The 25,017-nt window shown below is 47.2% G+C and overlaps 2 protein-coding genes and 1 pseudogene across 12 annotated transcripts in view; 1 reads left to right on the top strand and 2 right to left on the bottom strand.

The window, feature by feature from the left end:
* Positions 1 to 907, bottom strand: part of SLC4A5 (solute carrier family 4 member 5) — a 105,648-nt gene extending 104,741 nt beyond the window's left edge. For 3 of the 4 annotated variants that reach the window (XM_078444617.2, XM_078444620.2, XM_078444619.2), the window contains exon 1: positions 815 to 906. The gene's annotated coding sequence lies outside the window, so the exon portion shown is untranslated. Of the gene's footprint in view, positions 1 to 814 lie in introns of all 4 variants that reach the window. The other variant, XM_078444618.2, reaches the window with a different exon arrangement.
* A 3,485-nt stretch (positions 908 to 4,392) lies between these two features.
* On the top strand, positions 4,393 to 10,659 carry LOC132671897 (adaptin ear-binding coat-associated protein 1 pseudogene; annotated as a pseudogene).
* Positions 10,660 to 18,818: 8,159 nt separating this feature from the next.
* The window catches only part of DCTN1 (dynactin subunit 1), a 31,011-nt gene continuing 24,812 nt past the window's right edge, over positions 18,819 to 25,017 (bottom strand). For 5 of the 8 annotated variants that reach the window (XM_060656926.3, XM_060656891.3, XM_060656907.3 and 2 more), the window contains 13 exons: positions 24,729 to 24,791; positions 24,464 to 24,613; positions 24,139 to 24,300; positions 23,924 to 24,055; positions 23,578 to 23,703; positions 23,181 to 23,323; positions 22,726 to 22,892; positions 21,298 to 21,312; positions 20,955 to 21,088; positions 20,653 to 20,839; positions 20,316 to 20,395; positions 19,717 to 19,806; positions 18,819 to 19,319 (listed from right to left, as the gene is read on the bottom strand). In XM_060656926.3, the coding sequence (XP_060512909.1) occupies positions 19,182 to 19,319; positions 19,717 to 19,806; positions 20,316 to 20,395; positions 20,653 to 20,839; positions 20,955 to 21,088; positions 21,298 to 21,312; positions 22,726 to 22,892; positions 23,181 to 23,323; positions 23,578 to 23,703; positions 23,924 to 24,055; positions 24,139 to 24,300; positions 24,464 to 24,613; positions 24,729 to 24,791 (1,587 nt within the window). In that variant the 3' untranslated portion in view covers positions 18,819 to 19,181. The remainder of the gene's footprint in view (positions 19,320 to 19,716; positions 19,807 to 20,315; positions 20,396 to 20,652; positions 20,840 to 20,954; positions 21,089 to 21,297; positions 21,313 to 22,725; positions 22,893 to 23,180; positions 23,324 to 23,577; positions 23,704 to 23,923; positions 24,056 to 24,138; positions 24,301 to 24,463; positions 24,614 to 24,728; positions 24,792 to 25,017) is intronic. The other 3 variants (XM_060656899.3, XM_060656939.3, XM_060656947.3) reach the window with 1 other exon arrangement.

Genomic DNA, 25,017 nt, shown 5'->3' with positions numbered 1-25,017 from the left:
TTCTCAGGGACAGAAGCCCACAAAGCTAAGGGCTCAAGATTTCTAAGTTAGGATTTCATCAAGGGCTGGGTGACCCTTTCTTGGATACACATGGATCCCCAGGAGTCCTGCAAGACTGCACAGTCTGTTACATCTAGGAAGACAGATGAGGACCGGCTCCCTGGTTTCTCATTTATCACCTGCCTCTGATTCCCTAGAGCCCAAGAAGCAGATCCTTGGCAAAGGATGCCTCCTTCGGGTGGGAACGCTTAGTTGATGTGGGGATTTTTATACAAGTCTCATGTTTCCTGGACTCTTAGGAACCTCCAAGAAGATGCTGAAAATAACTCTTATTGAATTGGAAGAAGCTTGAAGTAAACACAGGACCAACCATTGTGACTTCCATGGCTGAAAAGCATGGATTTGAGAAGGGTAGTTGGAGCTCCATGCAAAGGATATGACTAGATCTAGATCTCAGCCCCTCAGTGCAGGTCTGACCTCACACAGATGCACACGCGCATGGACACTCCCCTCTCCAAAGGTGGGGACAGGGAAACACAGAATAGCAGCACTACCACAGGACAACCTGGTCATTATCTGACTTGTCTTTCGCTATGTTGAAATAGTTAAAAATTAACTTGAACATCAGGCTGTTCCTTATCTTTGCTCTCTAAATATTGCACAGGCCTTTAGCAAAAAGCAGCAAAATTCTCACTTGACCTTCTGTGGGCTTGGAGATTCCTGCCTATTCTACTGGGTTCATTCATTCACGTCCCAAAAACAGAACCTACAGTCAAGCTGGTAACTCCATATATTTAAAATCCACTCTACTCACCCAGGTGCACTGGCCTGTTGCTCTGGGGCCCTTGAATCCAATCCTTTAGGGTTGGCCTTGCAGTTGGAACCCACCCACCTCTCCTTCTTTCTGCCTCTGCTACTAACATAGTCCCTCCTCTATTGCCTCACAAGCTAACTATTTTAGAACAAAAGTCTTTGTCTATTCACAGACACTGTAAAAGTAACACTCATTTTAAGTTTTTTAATCTAATGTCTGTGTTTTCTGTAATTCTTATTGGTTTATCTAATCAGCGTGTCCTAGGGAGGTTTATTGTTGACAGTTTAGCTTGCCCAAGCACAATGAGCCTGCTCAGGCATTTACCCCAAGAGAATCAGCTCCTCTAAAAGAGATAATCCTCTGGGAAAATGGCAGATCTTTTGCCTCTTCTCTTCAGAGGCCTGAAGCTAAGGAGAACGTTCCATATCCCACAGCCCCTCCAGCTCTGCAAACCACAATTCCTGACTCTTCAGAGAAAGATATGAACAAGAGAAATGAAGAAGGCATTTGAGCAAATCAAACCTTACAAGAAAAAGGTGTACTTTGTGATTTTCTGTTTTGTGCTGATTTTTGCCCTCATTTTAAGTAGGAAAGATATACTGAGGGAGCAATCGGTGGGAAGAGGACAAGACAGTGAGTGGGAAGTGAGGGAAAAGAAGCGGTAGTGGGGGCATGCACATGGTGTGGGAGAGGGACACAGTGTTGGAGTGAGGGCACATGGTGTTGAGGGGTGGACACACAGGGTTGGGGGGTATGGGGACACAGTGTTGGGGGATGTGGGCACACAGGGTTGGAGGTGGGCACACAGTGTTGGGGGGATGCAGGCACACAAGGTTGGGGTGTGTATACAGGGTTCAGGGTGTGGACACACAGGGTTGGGCGGGTGTGCACACAAGGTTGGGGGTGGGCACACAGGGTTGGGAGTGTGGACACAGAGGATTGGGGGGGTGTACACAGGGTTGAGGGGTGTGAACACAGGGTTGGGGGTGTGTACACATGGTTGGGGTGTGGGCACACAGGGTTCAGATACAGACACAGCAGGTTGGGGGTGTGGGCATCCAGGGTTGGGGGTGTGAACACAGGGCTTGGGCGTGTGTACACAGGGTTGTTGGGCGTGGGCACACAGCAATGGGGATGTGGGCATACAGTATTGGGGGGGTGCAGGCACACAGAGTTGGTGGTTTGTGTACACATGGTTGGGGTGCAGGCACACAGGGTTGGTGGGTGTGTACACAAGGTTGGGGGTGCAGGCACATAGTGTTGGGGGTATACACAGGGTTGGGGTGCTGGCACACAGGGTTGGGGGTGGGCACACAGGGTCGGGGGGTGTGAGCATATGGTATTGGGGTGTGTACACAGAGTTAGGGTGTGGGCACACAGCGTTGGGGGCGTGTACACAGGGTTGGGGGTGTGGGCACACAGGGTTGGGGGTGGGCACACAGGGTCAGGGGGTGTGGGCACACAGGGTCGGGGGGGTGTGAACATATGGTATCGGGGTGTGTACACAGGGTTAGGGTGTGGGCACAGGGTTGGGCAGTGAGCACACAGCATTAGGGGGTGTGTGTACATAGGGTTGGGGTGTAGACACCCAGGGGTGGGGGGTATGAGCACACAGGGTTGGGGGGTATGGGCACACAGTGTGGGGGGTGAATACAGGGTTGTGGTGTGGGCACACAGGGTTGGGCAGTGAGCACACAGTGTTGGGGGTGTGGGTTGGGGGTGTGTGTACACAGGATTGGGGTATGAGTACACAGGGTTGGGATGTGGGCACATAGGGTTGGGTGTGGGTACATAGGGTGGGGGTGTGGGTACACAGGGTTTGGGTGGGGGCACACAGGGTTGGAGGGTTAGCACACAGGAGGGGCGAGGAAGAGGAGCATGCTGAAATCTCCAGTGCTTAGGCATCTCTAGACACCAAGTGTTGGGCCTGGTGACACATACACCTTCCCTTATTTAACTCTCAATAGTCCTGCCAGGTAAGGATTTTCATCCCCAGATGAAATCTTGCAGATATGGAAACTGAGCCTCAGAGAGTGTAATAGTAGCCCATGGAATCATAGATATAGGAGGAAGAGCCGGGGTTGGAAGCTCCATTAAAAAATGAACTCCACCCCTCTTCTTACTCAGGCCCTATTGTAGATTTACTGAAGGTCTTCAGACCCATATTTCAGGGTTTACCTTCTCTTTCAGATAGGAATTTTATCTTCTGGTATAAAGTCCTCCCTCTATTCCCAGCTCACTGAGGTTTCCCCCAATGGAAAAGCCACACATGTAGCAGACATATGGGCATATGTTTTGGAGACCATGTCTGAGCCATAATATTAACCTTACATCCTAGTTTCTTTCCACAATCCATGGAATCAAAGACTAGCAAGACTAGGATAACATATTCAGCTTGTTTTGTCTGACACTTTCCTGGTTTTAGCTCTGAAAGGACAACAAGCCAGGGGACCCCTCCATCTTGGGGCCATCAGGATACCCTGGCCCAGAAGGTACGGTCTCCAGCCTCATGGAGTCTCTAGCACATCAGAAATTAGACAAAAGCACAAGCAGAAAAGTGCAAGGCCCCATAAAAAAAGCACAAAGGGAAGGAGGGTTTCAGTAAGAAAAAAATCATATGTGTTTGGAGGACTGACTCATTTCACAAATGATCGTTGCTTGTCTCGGAGGGCCCAGGCCCTAGCTTAGGCCCTGTGTGTTAAAGAAACACTTCATGGAGAAAATGGCCTCAGAAGGACAGTGAGGGGAAAGGGTAGGGGTGGGATTTGGAACAGCAGAACAAGGGTGTATATGAGGCAGAGGGAAGAAGCCGTAAAAATAAAGACCTAACTGGTAGAAGAATGCAGTTTCCCTCGTACACAGTAAGTTTGGGGAGGAAAAGGTTTGGGCCATTCTAGGGAGAGACATAAATTAAATATCAGCAAATGTGTCTGAGCTCAAAGGAATGGGAAATGGGACTTTGTGCAAGAATGGAGTGATCGGACTCAGAGTGGATGGTAGCAGAGGGGCTAAGGCCCGTTGGGCTGTTACCACCAAGCATTCTACTGAAACCCTTTGGTTTCCAACCACCCAGGTTTTGTTTAAATCATTTGGATATTTAGTTCAGATATTTTAGTTTTTGTTTTTCACTTCATGCAGGAATTAGAGGGTGAGGTTCACCCTGGGTTAGTGAGGGGACAGGAAGGTATGGGCAGATAGCTTTCCCTCCAGGATGCACAAAGGGGACAGGTTTGCAGGCTGAGGATCCTTCCAGATAAAAGAAATGGGGAGGGAACTGCCCTGGCAGCAGAGTGCTGTCCTGCTTGTATCCAGTGTCCACCGAGAGTTCCCTGGAGCACTTGACTGTTCCTCTGTCCAGCTCTAATGCCACCTTCGCTGTCAACCAATGCACATTCTTATTTACATTTTTTTGGCTTAAAACAAAAAAACGTTATTCCAAGAGTTCTTATTTACTTTGAGAGCCTTTCTGCCTTGTTGTAGAAAAACAGCCATTCGATTGCTGTGTGTGAACAAAGGGACAGGCAGGGTGGACTGTGGGGCACACGCCCAAAGTGTCCCCACTGCCACTGGCTGCCACGATGCCCACTGTCTCAGAGCTGCAGGGTTTCCTACTCTACCTAATTCTCAGGTGACTCCCTCTTTTCTCCATGTTAGGAGGCAGATTCCTCAGCAAATGTGATGCAAGCATAGTTAATTGGTAGAACCCAGTTTATATCCAGAACTCTAATAGCAATGGCTACTGAGAAATAAGGTTTGGGGCTTTCCAATCTGTGCAATTAGGAGGGTGAAAAGGAGGGGCGCCTGAGTGGCTCAGTCGGTTAAACATCCTACTTGATTTTGGCTTAGGTCATGATCTCACGGTTGGTGAGATAGAGCCCCAAGACAGGCTCTGTGCTGACAGCACAGGGCCTGCTTGGGATTCTCTCTTTCCCTTTCTCTCTGCCCCTCCCCTGCTTGCTCTCTTTCTCTGTCTCTCTCCAAATAAATATAAACGTGAGAAAAAAATTAAATAAATAAAAAGGAGGGCAAAAGGGATCTTAAGAGAGCCTATCCAAGAATGTACCACAAGGTTTCTAAGTCTTTACCAACTGGTAAAGCTATATTTGGTCTTCCAATTGACTATGATGTGTTTGTGCCGTAAAATAGAATGCAAGGTAAGGGAGGTGTGAGTGAGAGGCATCCCCTCCCCTAACTGTGCCCAAGCCTGGGTCATTCAGCCACGGCTAGGAAGCTGACTCTGCAAGAACATGGCAGTCTCTCATGAACCACATGAACAGAGTGGGGCTGGAGGACTTTCCTGCCAAAGGGACAGGTGCTGGGTGTCAGATCCCAAAGAATCTACTGTATAGGAGTCCTCCTTACCCACGGTTTCACTTTCTGCAGTTTCAATTACCTGCAGTCATCCGTGGTCCAGAAGCAGGTGATCCTCCTTTATCAGCAGGTCAGAAGTAGCCTAACGGTATGTCACAGTGCCTACGTCATTCACTTCACTTCATCTCATCACGTGGGCCTGTTATCATCTCACAGCATCACAAGAAGAAGCATGAGTACCATACCATAAGCTATTTTGAGAGAGAGAAAGACCACATTCATATGACTTTCTTTATAGTATATTACTATAGTTGTCTTATTTTATTATTGTTGTTATTAATATCCTACTGTGCTTAATTGATAAATTAAACTTTATCATAGGTATGTTATATATAGGAAAAAACAGTATATACAGGGCCTGGTACTATCTGCAGTTCAGGCCTCCACTGGGGGTCTTGGAATATGTACCCCATGGGTAAGGGATAACTACTCTACTTGTTTTCCAGCACTGCTTTGGAATTTTTTCCCTTTTCTTTCCTTTCTTTCATTGAAAAAAAAAGTAATTTCAGATGAACTTAGGGAGGGAAGAGAAGTAAATGTAAGAGTTCAGTTCATCTCGAACTAGAGTTTTTGATTCCTACTGAGATTGACTTTTTTGCAGCTAATATGAAACAATTGGAGTTTTTGTGAATTGCTATTCATAGTTATGCTTATATCAGTGTGTTTCTCTTTTTTCTTATTTATGCATAAGAATTATTTATCATCTATTGTAAATATTTTTCTGTATTTGTCATTGGTTATTCAATTTTGTCAGTGACCTTTCCTTCTTTTCCAGGAGGTCCAGTGCACGTGTGTGCGTGCATGTTTCAATGAGGTCAAATTTATCCATATTTTCCTTTAAGGTTTTAGTTTTGTTGCCAGTCTCAGAAACACTTTAACCACCACCAGGTTTATGTACACCTATACTTCCGTCTAGTTCTAAAAGCCGTCTGACTTGAATTTAGTATATGGTGTAAGACGAGGATTTAACTTTATGATTTTTCCCCTGTGTTACATCACCATTTGTCAAATTATGTATCCTCTATCCAGTAGTTTGAAATGCTGCTTTTATCACATCCCAAATGTTCCGTGTGCTGAGTCTGTACTCAGCCAACCATCCTGACAGCACGTTATACACGCAGTTACCTTTTGCTACCATCTGCTCTGCCCTCAAACCACTCTGCTCTACATTTTGTTCCTACCATGTCACAAACATTTCCCTGGCAAAACTCATCATCAGACTCCTAATAGCCGAAGTCTGTGGATGCTTTTCAAGGCTTTTCTTGACGGGCCTCTCTGTTACCTTCGACATTGTTGAAAATTCCTTCCTTCCTGAAGTCCCTCGTTTCGAAGTGGTTTTGTTTGCCTGTTTGTTTTGGTATATTTTGGGACTTCTGATCATTAGGTATCTGCATCTTCATCTTTGCTAAATAATGACACAGTGTTTTCCAGAAGGAATGTGGTATGCATACCCCCACCAGCAGTGTGCAATGGCCTAATGGGATTATTCAAGGACAAGCATTGGTAGAGCTGGTATGGTCCAGATCTCTTGTCCCATGGCATTTGCTCAGTTCCCCCTTTGCACATTCACCCCACAAATCTCTGTCTTGTGAACTTGAGTCCTGCTGCTGGCCTAAGCCAGCCCCATGACCATCCCCACTCTCCCCACAACACAAACCAACTGTCAGCTTTAAAGTGTCACCTTCCTAAAACCGCATTTTTGCATTTTGTTCTCTGTTCCCAAATCACCAGAGGATTTCCAGGGCAGTCAAATGAAGTCTGAGCTCCTTGGATTGGCACCCAAGGCCTTCCCTTGCCAAACTTCCTTGTTCTTCCTAACACTTATTTTCCCCCACTCTCTACAGGGGAGCACTTGAATCCAGGCAAGGAGATCCATCCTGATCTGGGATTGTAAACCAGGACAGCCACTCTGCAAGAACAATGTGGAGATAGTTAATAAGGATGAAAATACACATACCAAATTAATGAAGTTTTGGGGTGATAGGGGGGTGGTTCATGGGGTCTGTAGCCAACAGCCAAGAAAGAATTCTTGAAGATGTCTTTGGTGCAAAAATGGTGATTTTATTAAGGCATGGGGACAGACCCATGGGTAGAAAGGGCTGCACTGGGGGTGTGATGGGTAACTCATTATATACCCTCAGGTTGGGAGGGGGTGAGGGATGAAGTCTCTAAGGTATTTTGAGAACAAGATTTCCAGGACCTTGAGGGGCTAGCTGTTGCCAGGGAAACACCACTTATTACTGTTTAATAAAACCTCAGTCATGAGACCCTTCATATGCATATCAGGAGGCTATAAGCTTGGAGTATGATTGCCAGCATATATTTTGGGGCAGTTGAGATAAAGGAAGTAGATTTACAGGATCCCTGAGGTTGGGATAATGTAAAGCTAAGATTCTCTTTTGCCCCTAGCAAAGTGTCATCCTGAGGTAGCTGAGCTCCTAGAGGGAGGTCACTCTGCAGGTTTCAAGGACCTGTCAGTGGGCTGTAGGCAGTAAAGAAATTCAATTTTTCATTTGCCTTAGTTTCCCACATTACCATGGCAAGCACTTAAACCCCTTTGCTTTGTTCTTGGGTAGCCAGGAGTGTCCGAGCAATATCACACATATTTTCCTGGGGTGGGGGGTGCTGTTAGCCTGTATTTTGCCCTCCGCTTGCCCTACACTCCCTCATCAAAATGACTAAGCAATTTCACTTTTGTACATGTGTACCAGGCCAAGTAAACAAGGATATTTACATCACGTAGTTTATAGGTGCTCAAACTTGGAATCAACCCAGATGTCCATCAAAAGTAGAACGGATAAGTAAGTTCCAGCCTCTGCACCCCTCGTCATTCTATATCCCCACTGACCTAGTGTCAGGGGGGATGTTTCTTTTTCAGAAAACATGTCTTCATTTAAAACAGGAGCCCAAGGGCACTTGGGTGACTCAGTCAGTTGAGTGTCCAACTTTGGCTCAGGTCATAATCCCACATTCATGAGTTTGAGCCCTGCATCTGGCTCACTGATGTCATCGTACAGCCTGCTTCAAATCCTCTGTCCCCCTTTCTCTCTGCCCCTACCCCACTCAGGTTCTCTCAAAACTACATAAAAAAAAAAAAAAAAAAAAGACAGGAGTCCAACTACCTACTTTATAAAATAGTTAGGATTTTTTCCCACTGAAAAGTGAATTTCCTATATCATTGTGTAAATATATAGGAAAACTCTAACAAGTTGTGGTCAACTACTTGTGTTTTATCATTGTGTTAAGCGTCTAAGTGCTCTTTTTCTTTTTTAATCCATTTTAAAAAGTTAATGTACAGTAAAATCCATTCTCTTCTGGCAGTCAGTTCCATGAGTGTTAACAAATATTTACAGCATTTTTTTTTAACAAAGGAGTGTCCATATGGGTCTAAAGTAATTTATCTTAGATTTTGTCCACTGAGACTTTGGAAAACAAAGTTTGATTTCACAATTTGGTAGGCAAGCTGTATTTACTCCACAAGTTCACAAAACTTGAATTTCACCTTTGGTCCTTGCTCAATTGTTTGCATAGGTTCTCACTGTCTTCTAGAACAGCCAGTCCTGGGCTAGCTCTTTCCATTAAGATTAGAAGGGAAAACAGGCCTGGCTTTCAACTCTCTACAGAAACTTGACAAGCCATTGCTGCAGGTGAAGGACCCAGCCAAGGGTCTTCTAAACCAGGTGTTCTCAGCTGCTAAGTACCTAGGTGACCTAAGACTCCAGGAGAGGGTCTTCCATATCTGAGCTACCTTGTCATCTAGAAAGTGTCAAGATTTGATAACCTAGTGAACACTTGTCCTCTCACTTCTCCAAGAAAGGCAGGGAAACTTGGAACCTCAGTAGTCATACAGTTTTCACAGTACATTAAATCAACTAAGCTGTTTAACCATAAGTCTACCATTCCATTTGTTTTGATATGATGCAAAAAAAAAAAGTTTTTAAATTTTTCATTGATTGAAATCTAGAAATACCTGCATGGCATCCCATCAAGAGACCAACTACTACCTCACCAATATTTTACCCCTCCCTACCCCAGTTGTTTTGACATTGTTTCTTCAACTGATGACTTCAAAAATGGGATGCTAAGCCTCCCAAGGCCATGGGATGCTGGCTTTGATGGCCAGCCCCTCTGGTGGGGTAGGAATTAACATATCTTACAAGTTTCCAGGTGGTGCTGGTGCTGATGGCCAGAGAATCATACTTTGAGAATCACAGCTGTGATTTATAGGAAAAGCTAACAATTTACAGGAAATGTGAAAGGCAGAGGATCCTATTAACACCATGAGAATGTATTTTAAATTCAGACTCTGAGAAATAGTTCCTTTGACAAATAAATTATATGGAAAAATCAAGTAATAAAGAACCTAGAGAGGCACCTGGGTGGCTCAGTCAGTTGAGCATCTGACTCTTGATTTCAGCTCAGGTCATGATCTCACGGTTTTGTGGGTTGGAGCCCAGTGTCAGGTTCTGCACTCACAGTGTGGAGCCTGCTTGAGATTCCCTCTCTCCCTCTCTCCCTCTCTCCCTCTCTCTCTCTCTGTCTCTCTCTCTCTGCTCCTCCCCTGCTCACACTCTGTCTCTCTCAAAATAAATAAACAAACTTAAAAAAAAAAAAAGAAATTAAGAACCTAGAGATTAAAAGAGATTTAACAGGCATGGAGAGCAGGGCCAATATAGCAGCAAGGTGGAAATACAAGACTTGACCTGTGTATGAAGCTAGATGTCAACATCTACCAGACTTTGCCCAGGGCCTCCTACAGCAGGTACAGGCTGGAATTTGGGCCAGCCTGCTTAGACTGGGCACCTCCAAATCACTTCAAAATGAAAGGTTGCCTATCAACTCAAGTATAAAATATCACAGGAGCTCCTTGCTTGGGCACCAACAGAAAACAATATCTTACCATTGATGAGGAGGTAGGGGCAGATTCCAGCTTCTACTGTGTTCCGGGACTACACTGGGCATAGTGCTTTCATTGACATTTACTTCATAGATCAGGGTGATGCCTTTGACTTTAACATCCTTCTGCAAAATCACCTCAAGTAGGTAAAGCAAGTATCTAAGATGTCCAAAGAATCTCAAGAACTAGACATTCATCCCAAATTGGATCTGGGCTTCAAGGAAGGACAGATCACCAAGTTGAGTAATAGTAACATTGCAACCAAGAGATGATATGTTTCTAAGCCCAGGACTACTAAACTTAGGCACTGGGAGTTTAAGTTTACTCCTAGCCCCACCTGGAGGCAAAGTCACTATTTCCCTCTCCATCCTCAGAGGTTGCCACGAGCAGTCATGTTGCCCCCACCACCCATTCCAAATCTAACCATGGAGGCAGTGACATAGATATCTTAGGCTTCTCCCATTCTTGTCATAACACCAGCTCCAGTCTCTGAGAAATGACTTGGGGAGACTTTGGCACTGCTTCCAGCTCTGTTCCAAACCTGGCACCACAGCCATCCAACTAAGTCCAGGACTGAATAGCCTTGGCAGAACACCAAGAACAGACTTGAAGAATAAAAATGACCTTGAGAAGATAGGATAGAAGACCCCGTGTTTGATGAAGAAAATGGCGGAGGTACAGAGAAGACTTTTTCTAAAGAATTGCAATATATAATGCATTTGTTTGGTGGATGATCAGAATACTTTTTTTTAATGTTTATTTATTTCTGAGAGAGAGAGAATCCCAAGCAGGTTCCACACTGTCAGTGTCAAGACCCATACAGTGCTCCATCTCACAAACTGTGAGATCACGACCAGAGCCAAAGTCAAGAGTCAGACACTCAACCAACTGAGCCACCCAGGTAACCTGGATGATCGGAATACTTACACTAAGACAGTGCATATTCTTGAAGACATTGCCATAGAGTTCATTCTGAAACGACACACAAGGGAATGTCAAATGAAAGACAAGGTAAGTACAAGTTGAGGATTCATCTTTTTGATATGAAAGGACCCAGGGAAGTTTGCTAAGGTTACTCGTGATTACTGTGAATGAAAATTTGAAACGAGCCGGAAAATAATTTGACGAAGCCTACTATGGATCTTGACACTTTTTGTAATTTATGAAGCTTCAGTATCTTGTGTGGAAACCATATATAATAACTGAATATTTTCTACAGTAAGGTCCATGTAATTGAAAGATGGAGAAACACAAAATTTTCATGTCTTCAATTTTAGAGTGATATTTGAGATTTTAATTGCCTGCTTTGATAATACCATATTTGAATTACTCATTGGGTTTTAATGACCACACAAAAGTTAAATTATCTTGCAAACCACACAGTTCCTTCTGACTTTTGACTATCTAAATGATGAAGTAGTACTTATATTAGATGACTTTGTGCCATTGTAAGCTATACTATAGCTATTTATTTTTATTTTTTAAGTGATTTATTTTTGATAGAGGAAGCACGAGCAGGGGAGGGACAGAGAGTGAGGGGGACAGAGGATCTGAAGCAGGCTCTGTGCTGACAGCAGAGACCCCACTTGGGGCTCAAACTCACAAACCTTGAGATCATGACCTGAGCTGAAATCAGACACTTAACTGACTGAGCCCCTACTATAACTATTTAATGTTATCATATATTATATATAAATATGTAACTATTTAACCAGCTGCCCCTACTATAGCTATTTAATATGTGAAATCTAAATGTCACCTTTACCCTGTGATACCTGAACCCAAGTTCCTAGACAACAGTAATCTAACAGATTATTAAGGATACTAAATGGTTTAATCACTATAATGTACACCTGCAACTAATATCTAACTGGGATTTAAATAAAAAATTTAACAAAAGATAGTAAACTGGTTTGTGTTTCTCTTAAGTAGATGATATGGGAATATAGTCTTTTGTACTACTGTTTATCTGCCTTAAAAGATAATTTTCTTCAGGGACACCTGGGTGGCTCAGTTGGTTGAGCATCTAATGCACTGGGTGTGGAGCCTGCTTGGGATTCTCTCTCCCCCTCCCTGACTCACACACGTTTGCTCTCTCACTCTCTCTCTCTCTCTCTCTCTCTCTCTCAAAATAAATAAACTTTAAAAAAAAAAAAAAGATAATTGCCTTCCATGTCCTTTTCTTTAGATAGCAAGTGATTTGGGGGAGAAACTAAATTTCACGTGAATGCTTGTGTTGGAAGGCTTTTTTGACTTAAAAGCTCTGGGGCTTAGACAATAATATTTGTCAAGTTGTAGAACTCATTTTCCTGGATCAGATTAAAGCTTCTAAAATACATGTTTTTAGCAGTAGTTGGAATGGAATTGCTTAAAACGCTGATGCCAGAATAAGCATTTGGGGTAGTGTTTTATTAACATATTTGTTAGCACTTGTTGATTGTGAAAATGTGTACTCGATTAAAATCAAATATGGTTTATGGAAACCACTTCCTCAACTTCCTGTAGTTCAGGATATACATATTTTGTGTGTGTTTAGGTATTAAATTATTATTACACTCAAAATAAGGATTGAAATTACATTTAAAGAGATCAGTGAATATCACTATTTATGAAATTGAGCATTTTGTGCATTTATAAACAGTATAAATCAATAATTGGGAAATTCTACTTTCTTAACCTATTAATACTAGGAATAAAATATGAAAAATTAAACAAACAAAAAAAGGACTCACGACTCTGGGGACACAAATCTTTAAATTGGAAACCCTTCTCTGTCCCAGAACTAAAACTAGTGGACAGTCTTTTTCTTAACTTTACCATTGCAAGCTGGTTTATGTAATTTGGTATCATACTTGTTATGTTACTTGCTATGTATCTGCTGTCTCCTGCTCACTAACAAGGCGAGAATAGTGGGACTTACCATACCTGTGGCTTACTGTGAACGGCTCAGCAGCCCAGGGAGAAGTGACTCGAATGCCTATAAAATTCTCCACCTTCTAAATTCAAATTTTTTCAGTCATCTCAGACCCTCACATACCTCTTTGTGAAGTCCTATTTAGCAATTTCAGGAGACAAAAAATCTCTGCATTTCTTTCTCCCCTAAGCCAATTCTCTGAAAGTGGACAGAATGACCTGAGTGCTTATAAATCCAGAATTTGGGCAGGGATAGGGATGGAGAAAGTTAACCTTTCTTGGCGCTGCTCTGTATCCTTCTTTATCCTGCTGCATCCGCTGCATCCAGTGCTGACCGCAGCTCCATCACCTTCTTGTACATTCACATGTCCCTTCCTATGGTAAAAGGTGGCATCAATGGCATCTCCACTATCCTCTGTTGGTTGAAAAGCACATCATCTTTGGCCAGTAGGTATGGCTTGGTTGAAGGAAGTTCAAGGGGCTTCTCAGTTATATTCTACGGAAGTGTTTGTTTTCTTGTAGCTCCATCCTGTTGTCACACGTGAAGCAAAGCTTCACTTGGTATTGGCCCCATTGTCCAATCAAAAGTCATGGGTTTGGAGTTTCTAACCTAACCTGTGGAGCAGAGAGTTCGAAAGCACTCAGCTCATGATCAATACCCACGTTGCCATACTGCCTGGGTATCTGGTCCCTTTCTGTAAACATTTTTTGGTCAATCTTGCAGTTCTTCAGTAGAAATATGTTACAGCATCATTTATAAAGTTGAAGGGCCATAGCTCCAGCTAATTGACAGGCTTCCCAAAGCGAAGGCTCTACTACCCAACACCTAGAGAACCTCAAAAGCGGTTACCGTCCCACCACTTTTCCTTCCCTCTGCCCCTTTCCGTGTACAGTGCTGTGAGGAGGTTGTTCCTTCTCAGATGAATGGGGCCCATCAGTTTGGTTAATTAAAGGACAATCTGAAGATTGTCTGTTAGGGTGAGGGTGGGGTTGGAAGATATAATTTCTTAGCACTTACTTGGATGCCCTTATGGACTAAATGTGTTCCTCAAAATCCATGCTGATATCTAATCCTTAATGTGACAGTATTTGGAGGTAGGGTCTGTGGGAGGTGATTAGGTCATGAGTGTGGAGCATCATGAATAGGACTAGTGCCCTCCTAAGAGGCCACAGAGTTTACTTACTTTCTGCCATGTAAGGGTCTGAGAAGTCAGCTGCCTGCAACCAGAAGAGCACCTTCTCCAGAACCTCATTCTGCTGGCACCCTGATCTCAGACTCCCAGCCTCCAGAACTGAGAGAGATCAATGTTTGTTGCCAATAAACCATCCCATCCATGGTATTTTGCTCCAGCAGCCCAGGGGAAGACTGAGGCTAGCAATCTGAATGGAGGAAATCCTTATATTTAGCTTCAACGTCTATTCTCTCTTGACTCTGCTTCTTTATCTCTTCCTAACTTTGGGTCCATTTTGTTTTCATTGTACTCCCCTTCCGGCAGCTCTATGCTTGCAGAGCCATAGCAGGACATCTTTAAATTAACATTTTAAATAGAAAACAGGGGCACCTAGTTCGCTAAGTCAGTTGGGCATTCAGTTTTTGATTTCGTCTCAGGTCATGATCTTGCGGTTCATGAGATGGAGCCCCATGCTGGGCTCTGTGCTAACAGTGCGGAGCCTGCTTGGGATTCTGTCCCTCTCTTCCTCTCTCTTCCTGCCTCTTCCTGCCCCTCCCCCACTCACACATGCACGCTCGCTCTCTCACTCTCTCAAAAGAAAAAAAAGAGAAAAAACCCTAAAAGGAAACTCTCCACAATCATTAGTGACTAAGTACCGGGAACCTACGTTCTCAATCTTCCTCCATGTTATGTTGTTTGTGTTCTCAAGATGATAATACGTGTATAAATTGCTGACACATTAAAAATAAAGTTTAAAGTATATACATATAAAGCATATATTGGTGCAATAATGGTAATTTAGAACAAGGGACTCAAGAGACAACTATTTGTAGTGTGCTGTCTTTCCCTTGAACCTTACCCAAATACACATGCTGTAAAACAAAACATTTATGATACAATCAGGGAAATTTGAACACTGGATATTTGGTGAAGTACAGTTTTGGGGCACGATAATGGTATTGTAGTTTTTTTTTAAAAGAACTATCTTTTAGGGATACTAAAATACTTTGAAATGAAATGGTAAGATGATGCCTGGGGTTTGCTTCAAAACAATCTGGGGGGAAAGAAGAGTGAAGGAGTGTCGAGGAAATAAGAATGGTCATGAAATGGTGAATACAGGCAAATGGAGATTCATTATACCCTACGCTCTTCATTGAACGTTAAAATTTCCCATAATAAAAAGTAACAAAACAAAACACAGAGTGACAGACATATATTTACTCCGACACCAGTTACTTAAACAAGACGAATCCAGGTCTCACTCCCAAACTCCCCAGGCTTCCGGAGAGGAATGGAAGCCAAATGTCCCAGGCCACCCCTTTGAGCACCTCAGCAGTAACGGCCATCTGTCCCGGGGAGCAGCAGTACCAGTCTCAGCTTGCACATGTGGTAAAGATGAAAGAAGCCTGGATGAACGACATGTTTCTCAACATACATATTGGAGAGAACTACATGGATCACAACACCCACAGGAAGGTAGGAGGAACCCTCACCCTCAGGTCCCATGTTCTCCAGGTGCCCTGGGCCTACTTGACAGGGGTAAAGGTATTCCATCCTCTGAAGCTGCCCCAGTTGGGCACCTGGAGCTGTGGAGCACACGTGCTCTTGGTTCACTTTCAGCTCCAAGGCTGGGTAGGGCACAGTCAGCTCTGGGGCCTTGCACGTTTCCTAGGATTAGCCAGCAGAGACTCAAGTCTCCGTACTGCCTCCATTCCTGCTCCCCACTGTGGGGTAGCACAGAAAATGGGAACCAAGCGAGCAAATTCAAATTGGGGTGGGGAGGGAGAATGCCACAAACCTTTGATTCTCCTTCAGTCTTGGCCTGCTAAGAGTAGGAGGAAACAGTACCTGGACGGCAGAAAGTAAGATGGTAACAGACCATGAAAACAAGCTAAAAGCTGAGCGCCAAGGACTGCCTATCCCTTGGGACCCAAAATATGATTATTTGTGTCATATGTATGTCTGAGGAACATGGCTACTTGTATTTCATTTATTCAGTTTCAGCCTCTCCCAAATATCCTTTTTTATTGAGTACCTGTGTCAAGCATGGTATCTCATTTAATCTTCCCCTAGAAATTACCTGTGGAAGGAACACCACCTGAGGAAGGTGTTATTAGCCTCAGTACAGATACAGAAACTGGAAACAAGAGCTTAAGCAACTTGCCCAAATTCACACAGCTTATAAGAGGAAGAGCTGGGATATGAGCCTTATTCTTACTTCACAAAGCTGCTATGTTGGGGAAATTGATGTTGACCCTAGGAATCTGCCCAAGAGCCCCAAAAAGAGAGGGGTTCCTAGGTGACAAAATTGAGACTGTTTATACCCTGCCCCTGCCAATCGCCAGCCAGTCTGCCTGGTTCTCATGGCACAACTGGGAGTTGAGTGGATGCATCAAAGGAGGTTCTTCCCATGCTGTGCTCCATCCTTGGTACAGGGTGCCTCACTAGGCTTCTCTACCCCATCATCACATCCCAGTTTCCAGAAACCTCTTGGGCCCCATGAGGAGCTCCCATTACCATCTGTAGTGATGCTTGCATCAGCTTCCACGATTGAACACTGGGACACAGTGCACACATGCTGCTCTCTCCCCTTTCTTGCCACCATGCCCCAGTTTCTGCTCCCTCTATCCCACCAAGACTGCTCTGGTCAGCTCATCAGGCATCTGAGAATCAGGTGCTACTTTCCAGAATGCAGCCCACAGGACCTCTGAGCTGTATCAGAGCCTGCTGACTACCTCTCCTCCTTGGCCTTGTGACACTTCCTCTGGGGACCTTTCTCCAATGGATGCTCCCTTGAGCTCCACTGCAGGCTCTGTAACACTCAGGACTGCCCCGGGTTCTTGCCTCCCCCTGCCCTGGACACTCTCCTCGGGTGACTTGAGGCCTCACCTCATTTCCAGGCCTTCAGTTGCTTGCTCTGCCTTGACCAAGTCCTTTGGGCCAGTGCCTTTCTGCTCACCTCACTACTTCAGGACTTGGATGGCTGCAGGGCATGGGATCCGGCTTTCCTGGTGGCCAAGTAATGCAATCCCAGCAAGTGAGGGAGGGAAAACTTGGAGCAACAAAAGAAGACAGGAGGAAGAGGAGGTGAATCTGCTCTCCATCCTTCCATCAATCCCAATGGAATGTTCCAGCTGGGCACAGTGTTTCTCAACAGTCTATCCAGAGACGGTACACACAGGCAAGGGGTTAGCTGTGTCTTTGTGAAGCAGCGGCCAACTCCTAAAAACATACCTCATTTCTTTTTCTTCCCTGCCTAGCTTCCCTCAATCCTCTTCCTCCATCTCAGTGCTTGGGGATTGCAGCTGCCTTAAGCACTAGCACTTCAGCTTTGCCTCCGGCTCGATTTTCTGAGGAACCTGAACTAAGACACTACACCTCATCCAAATCTCCAACCACCACTGACACAGCTCGTTCCCCTATCTGTATCTCCAACCTAGACTTCCCTAAGCTCCAGACCCAGCTGGCTCCAACTGCCAATGGCCATCTGCACTCGGGCATTCTCACAAGCACCTCAAACTCATTTTCAAAATGAAACTCACAGTTCTCTTCCCCAAATGTGTACTCTTCTCCTGTGTTTGGGGGGATGAAGAAATAAAAGACATCTTGTTGGAACTCTGTTGGTCTAAAGTGAGTGACAGATGGGTTAACTAACGATTACAATGGAAAGAGAGGCTTCCTGGCATAAAGCAGTGTTGCAGGTGCGTGTACTGGGGAAGAGAAGAAAGCCTGCCATGCACCAGGCACGGTGCTAGAAGCCCATGTGCATTATCTCATTTAGCCTTCACAGCAACCCTGTAAGGTATCATTCTTTCCATGCTGTGATTCAGAAACAGACTAAAGATTAGAAACCTTGCCAAGTAACAAAACAACTAAATCCAAGCACACCTGGAAAAAAAGTTCATAGTCTCTGCTCCGTCCAGAAGAGGAGCACCTAACAAGCAACAGGAATTGGGAGATTCCCTAAGGTGGCAATGTCAGAGTGGTCTTAATACATGAACAGGATGTCAGCTGAGGCGGGATGGGGGCAGGGAGGTGGAGCAGAGGGCAGGAGGGGGGCTAGCATTCTGAGCAGTGGAAAGGAGTCTGAGAGAGCACAGGGTGGCAAAGAAACTGTAGGGATTCACTAAGGCTAGACCACAAGGCACATGTGGACAAGTAGCCCCACAAGAGGATGGAGAGGTGGGCAGGACCCAAATCATAGACAGCCTATTCTAGTAGGTGTGCTATTCTAGTGAATTCAAATTTTATACTCTAGATACTTAGAGAAACTGTTTCAGGGTTTTATCTAAATTTTGCATTTTAGTTGGAAGAATCATTTCAGGATTTAAAGCAAGGAATAACATGGCCCAGTTTGCATCTGGAAAGGTCCCTCTGCCGTCAACAGGAACTGGTTGAGAGACACATGGAGGTTGGGTAGCTGAGCCTAAGTCCCAGCTCTCCTAACTGAAGATGAACTTAGGTGCCAAACCCTTGGTCCAGCCCTTTCCCCCTTGTTCACAGTAACTTATTGCACGTGAACATTCTATCGTTTGAGAGGCTGTGCCTCTCAAATTTGGCACAGCCAAAGCCTCCTCAGCATCCCTTCTTCTCCACTCCCACTCTGAGCTGAAAGGCCCAAGTCCCACTCCCAACAACACACAGAAAGCACTGAAGCAGAAGTTGCTTTAATCAAGGGGTGAAGTCCTCTATCAGGGGGACCTCACTGAACCTTTGGTGGTGGGGTCTCAGCCTACCCCCCACATGCCCTGAGGCCCCTCAGGAAGGAGGGAGCAGCTGAACAGCAAATTCTGGCAGAGGCCAGGGAATGGAAATAGGGGAACCCAAGTCGAGGGGCAGGAGCAGGGCACTGACTGGCAGAAGTGAAGCTGAGTAGGGCAGGAACAGCTGTACACACACGGTTCTACAATGGGGACTAACTGAGGTGGCTGTGCATCAGGCAGAGTGGCACCAGGAGGGCTGAGGGTAGAAGTGGATGGGGCAAGAGGTGGGTGTGGGAGAGGAGAAGGAGCACTTAGGAGATGAGGCGACCATGAAGCTGGTGCAGCTGCTCCTGGGTCAGCACCAGCCGGTGTCGCTGTCCAAGGCCAGCTGCGCACGAGAAGGTCACTTTGCCCATGTAGACGGTGTCGTCCTGCTGCTCCTCCTTGGCCTGGGAGTTGGCAAGGGGAAGAGGTCACCTGAGCTGTGTGCCACTCACAAGGCCTCTGAGCATGGAGACTAAGGCAGTCCCTGTGAGATAGGCTTTGAGGATCCTAAACTATGATGACCACATATTTCAAATCAGAATTGAGGTACATAGTCTGACAAGGGAGTTTTGAGTCTCTCCTGGTGTCAAAAATCATAGATGTTTAACTGCTAAAATACTGAATTTCTGGAAGCACTGCAAGCACTCTTGAGTCCCTTATAAGTAAGACTTGGCCAGGCAACTCATGTTGTGTAGTTGTTGGACCTGAGACCCCAAAGCCCTCTTCATATTCTGGAGGAGAGGGGAAGGACCCGCGTGAACCCTCAATACTGCCCATCCTCCCCCCGATGCTCCCTCTTACCCTGAGGAAGGCTGATGAAGGGAAAGTGGCAAAGTCAGTGGGGACTGTGGCTCCAGGGCGCTGAGATACGGTCTCCTTAAGGACCTCATCCTGGCAAGGAGTGGAACAAGGGTTCATTGAGGGGACCCCCACAGGCTAGCCCAGTATCTCCCTGGCTTCACAGGGACACTAATATCAGGGGGCAGGGACCTGGTCCTCTCTGTCATCATACTTTTGCTCTCACCGCCAACCCCATCCAATATCCTTACTTTACAGATCCTTATCCTTTAAGGTCCAACTCAGATTCTACGGCCCCTGGGAAGCCATCCGCAACCATTCTACCCCACAGTGATCTCAGCACTGAAGAAGCTGCACCCAAACCACACACTCTTAAGATGATCCTAGCTCAACCCATTTTGTTGATGAGAATCTGTCTTCTGTCTGCACCGAGACAGTGAGCTTCCAAAGCAGGAACCCCACCTTGCCCTCTACCTCTTATCACAGGGCTGGGCTCAGAGGAAATATGGGAGTGCCTGTGGAAACAAATGTGCTAAGGATTCCACCAGGGAACACTATGAAGCAAACTCTGTAGACTGAGGAAGGGCAGGGTCTGAGCTAACCTTGAGTTTCTCGATGGTGTCACTTAAGGACTTGAGCTGAGCCACCTGCTCCAGGAGCTGGGCCGACGGGCTCTTGGCAGCTGTGGGGAGGGAAGGCTAGTGAGGCCCACCAAGGCCCAAGCAGGCAGCTGTACTGGATTAAGAGTCAGAAAGTGAAGATACTAGACCTTCTCATGGAGCAGGTACGTAATGGGTGAATCAAGCAAATTGAACACTGAGGCCAAAAAGCAATGCCAGGAAGAGCCTCTACAGTATGGCAGCTGCCTGGGTAGGGGTTACAGCCCTGGGGCAAAGGGAGGGGGTATATTATTAATCTCAGGGGTTGGTGGCTCCATACCAGGGCTGGTACGAGTGATATCTACTACGTGGGTGTGCGTGCTCAGTTGATTCAACGTCTCCAACAGCTGGCTGGTCTTACGATACAGCGCTCCAGCTGTTAGCTCACTATCAGGGCCCTCATGGGGTGAGAGCTTTGCCACATGCAGGGGGCGCAGGGCTGCTAAGGACGCCTTCATCTGGGCTCCCTGTGAAGGAAAGAAGAGGAATGGCAGTGAGAGGTGACAGAAGGCCCTGCCATCTATCATCAATGGGGCAGGGGGGGCTCCACCTGCACCCCAGTCCTCCTTGTGAACAACTCACCTTGAGGATGCTATTCTCATGCTGTAACTGGGAGATATGTAGCCTCATGGCAGAGATCTGCTGCAGCAGCAGGGGTGAATCCTTCACCAGCCCAGGGCCTGCAACAGACACTGGAGCCTGCCCAGGGGTGCCTCCTGTGTGTACCAAGACAAATGCCATCAGCTCCAAGTGGAGAGGGCTGAAGATGGGCCCCATCTCCACTCAACCCCTCTCCTTATCCACTCCCACCTCCAGTCCTGCTTGCTCCCAAGGGGGGAGCCTTATCCTGCTCCCCCAGGCTGGTAACCCCCACCAGGGTGGGTTCCCACAGCCCCGGTAACCCCCCACCAGGGCGGGTCTCTACCTCGCTGCTGTTCTTCTGTGATCGGAATAGCCCATGGGGGAGCAGGAAGAGAGGAGAGAGGAGTTAGACAATTTGGGGCTAAGGGGTCACACCAGAGGAATGCTGGTCACAACCTACAGGGAAACCCTAATCACTCCTCCTCTAATAAGACCCTGCCTCTGCCCTCTGCATCTGGGGTATGAGCAAATACGTGTGAAGGAAAGATAAGAAAGAGGAATAAGGCCATGAGACGGGGTGCAGAGCATAAGGAAGAACAGCAGTGGGGGTGTGCGTGGAGGAAGCACTTGGGGCATGTGGCGTTCCAGCCTCCCTGCCTCATATTCCATCTCCAAGAAGGGCAGAGGGGATGCTCCCAAGACCCTGAGATGTCTGCACCCTAGTTTCCCACAGCAGCAAAGCTGAAGTTGAAGAAGCAGCCACATTCCTGCTCCTTGGGTTCCCCACTGTTCTGAGGCAAAAGACACTCTTTTTGGTGGGAAGTTTTGTAAGTCTGAACCGGTATGTTTAAAAAGCCTGTGCCAAAACAACACAACTTGGTAACTTCTGGAGACCCCTTCCCCAAAGAACAGGAGCCCACTGTACCACAGGAGTCCAAAGTCAACAAGGTACTTGGTCACCTCCCAAGATCAAGAGGCACCAGTGAGGGGGGCTTTGATGAGAACAAGACCTTGGGTGAGGCCAGGTGACAAGACAGGCATAGCAGGGGAGCGCTAGAGATCTTGAGGGCTTTAGGGCAAGAAGTCTGTCTTCTGGAGGTAAGAAACTGAAAAACTATAGAGCAGATGAGAACTAACATGGCAGTAGCCACCTCCATGATCCAGGAAAACTGGGGAGCCTGGGCCCAATAACCAGAAAAACTCCAGGTAAGGAGCCCTGACCACACTGGAGACCAGGCAGAGGTCAGTACACAAGCCCCAAGTGGGAGAAGTCAGCAAGGGGACAGACAACCACACCATGGAGTAAAGCCATGTGAATTCAGTAGGGGGAAATGCAAAGTGTAAGCAGAGGAGGAATCGAGTGCAGGAACCAGGCATGGCTGGATACGGCAGCAGAGTCAGCCCAATCTGCTGCAGGCTGATGACCCTCTGGGATATAGGGCTGGGACAGAAAGGCCAGACTGCAGGTCCAAAAGGGACATATGCTACAGTCTAACTGTTATGGTAATTCTGAGGTCCACTGACAAGTTGGTAATGGCCCACCTTGATCAGGGCTGGGGGAGCGGGGGGGGTGGGGGGTGGGGTGGAAACCTCTGCACATATCTTCAGGAGAAGTAAAAACTTGGTGAAAAACTGCCAGACTGAAACTGGGCGAGCACATTCCTGGCTGAACGTCCAGTAAGAGACGGGTAGAAGTCAAACTGAGGCCAAGGACAGGAGGGAGGCCATTCAATCTCCTCTGCACCAATGGTGCCTGTCCCACTGCACTCACCACCAGCAATGCCAGAGACCAGGGTAGCAATACCCGAGGGAGGGGGCCCCCGGAGCCCCTCAATCGTGCGCTTCGACTGGCTGTTCAGCCGCTGCTTTAGCTCTGCCTTCTCTGCCTCTAGCTGGTCAATGTCAGCCTGGAGTGCATCCATCGTCTCCTCAAACTCTCTGTGAAAAAGAAATCCGGGCTTAGGCAATGCCCTTTCCCCAGAGCCCCGTCCCCATTTCTCAGTCCAGACAGGTCCTTGGAGCAGCCCTGCTGGTGAGGAGCCAGGAGCAGCACATGATATGACTGGGGTGACACAATGGTGTTGGCAGTGGGGAAAGGAGATGGCATCTGCTCCCCTGGGGAGAGTCTCACTCTGATAGGGCCTGGATAGGGGGATGAGTTAGGAGGGAGACTGGCTGGCAGAGTGGAGGGGTGGAATAAGCAAGGGCCCAGGGAAGGTGCCTGACTTCTCCTTCTTCCGCAGCAGTGCCTGGGTCTCCTCCAGGCGAGTCTGGACTTTCTCGATGCGCTCATCTGCATCCTTGGCAGCACTGTCCAGCTTCTTCTCCAAGAGGCTTAGCCGCACGTTGGCCTCACTTAGTTCCTCCCCCTGGCGAAGGTCAGAGTGTCCAGTTCCCTTACACCCTCCTTTACATCCTCCCAGGGCCCCCAGGGACCTGTGACAGAGCAGGAACCAGAAAGCTCCTAAAGGCCCACAGCTGTTCCCCACACTGATACAGGCGCCACTTCTCCCCTCAACCCTCAACCGGTCTCAGCCCCAGGAGATCCCCAACACTCAGTGCTGACCTGTACCTCAGCATACTTCCCAGTCCCCTAGCTCCTGAGCCTACCCTACACCCTCACCTTGATTTTGAGTGACTTCTTCAACTCCTTGATAACTGTCTCTCTATCTTCAAGCTTCAAGCCCAGGCCTTCAGCATCAGTGATCTCTGCACGAAGGGCTGCAGCCCGCAGCTCAACTGGGGGAGGCTAGGGGTCAAGCGAGAGCAGAGGCAGGGGTAGTGAGAGGAGGTCACCAACATTCTCCTTCCAGAGAGAGCTGGGCACAGGGAAAACCTTGCCTTCTAAGCAGGGCGGTGCCCTCTGGATTCCCCGCTCCCGCCTCCCAGTCCTTCCACAACCAGCAGCAGCTCTGCCAAGTCCTGTTCCCCTGAGCCCCCGAAGCCCCTCCACAGAGCTCCCCACCCACCTTGCTGGGGGGCCGCTCTGCATCATACTCTCCCTCCTGCATGGCCGTGGCCAGTTTGTTCATGGTACTGATGAGGATGTTGCTCGACTGGCGCAGACACTCATAGGGGCTGCTGGAGGGGGTACCGTAGATCTATAGGAGCCGAGGGCAGTAGTGAAAATCTCACACTGGCCATATCACTCCCCCACCATGTCTGCCCTGCCGTCCAGGCCTACCTGCTCGCTTGCTTTGAAAGCCAGCTCCTCCAGGGCAGCCACAGGCAGTCCCTCGTTCTCTGCCAGTGGGGCAATGAGCTGGGCGGCAGCAGCTGCCACCTCCTGCAGCACAGCCACCACCCACGTCAAGTGTTTCCTGCAGTCTAGGAGTGTGTCGGACACCTGTGCAACAGCCCAGAGTCAGGAGCCCACCCGGAGTCCAGCACCACAGTTCCCAGTTACCTTAAAACCATTCTTGTTCCCTGACCAGATCCAGATCTTGACACTCTAAGCCCTTCCTGGTTCTATTCAGCTTCCTTTCCTTCCCCCCATCGCTGCCCTAAACCTGTGGTCCAAAGGCCAGTGCAGCTGGGATCCCAGGAGCATCTGTCCCTGGCATTCGCCTTCGGATCTTCTTGCAGAACTGGCGGATGTCACTACATGATGTTTCCAGGTCCCGGAGCAGGAGGGCAATATCTGAAGCCTCCTGTCCACCCTACTCAGAGAATATGAAACGGACGGGGAACCAAGTCAGCATTAGGGCTGGAGGTGAGGAGGCAGGGGTTAACAAGGAGGAGGAGGAGGTCCAAGAGATCAAACTGTGCTCTCACCTGCAAGAAGGCACGCAGCCGTCCCACCTCTACGCTCATGCAGTCAAGGGCACTCTGGGTGAACTGTAAGGATAGATGCATGTGGTTGTCAGCCCCCAACAGGAGCCCTTCTGCACCATCACCATCCATCTCTAAGAAGTCCCCACCCTCCACTGACCCCCATAAAGATGTTCGTTCTCTGGCTTCCCTGATCTGACCTTGTTCCAGTCTTATGTGACACCTCTTGAGGGCCAGATCTCTTGATCTGATGTCCTCCATTTCTGATATCTACAGGGGGCTCAACCACTGG

The sequence above is a fragment of the Panthera onca genome, chromosome A3 (genome assembly GCF_046562875.1).
Source record: "Panthera onca isolate mPanOnc1 chromosome A3, mPanOnc1 haplotype 2, whole genome shotgun sequence".
Lineage (NCBI taxonomy): Eukaryota > Metazoa > Chordata > Mammalia > Carnivora > Felidae > Panthera > Panthera onca.
Note: the sequence above shows the minus strand (reverse complement) of the source record. Positions and strands in the feature narration are given on the sequence as shown.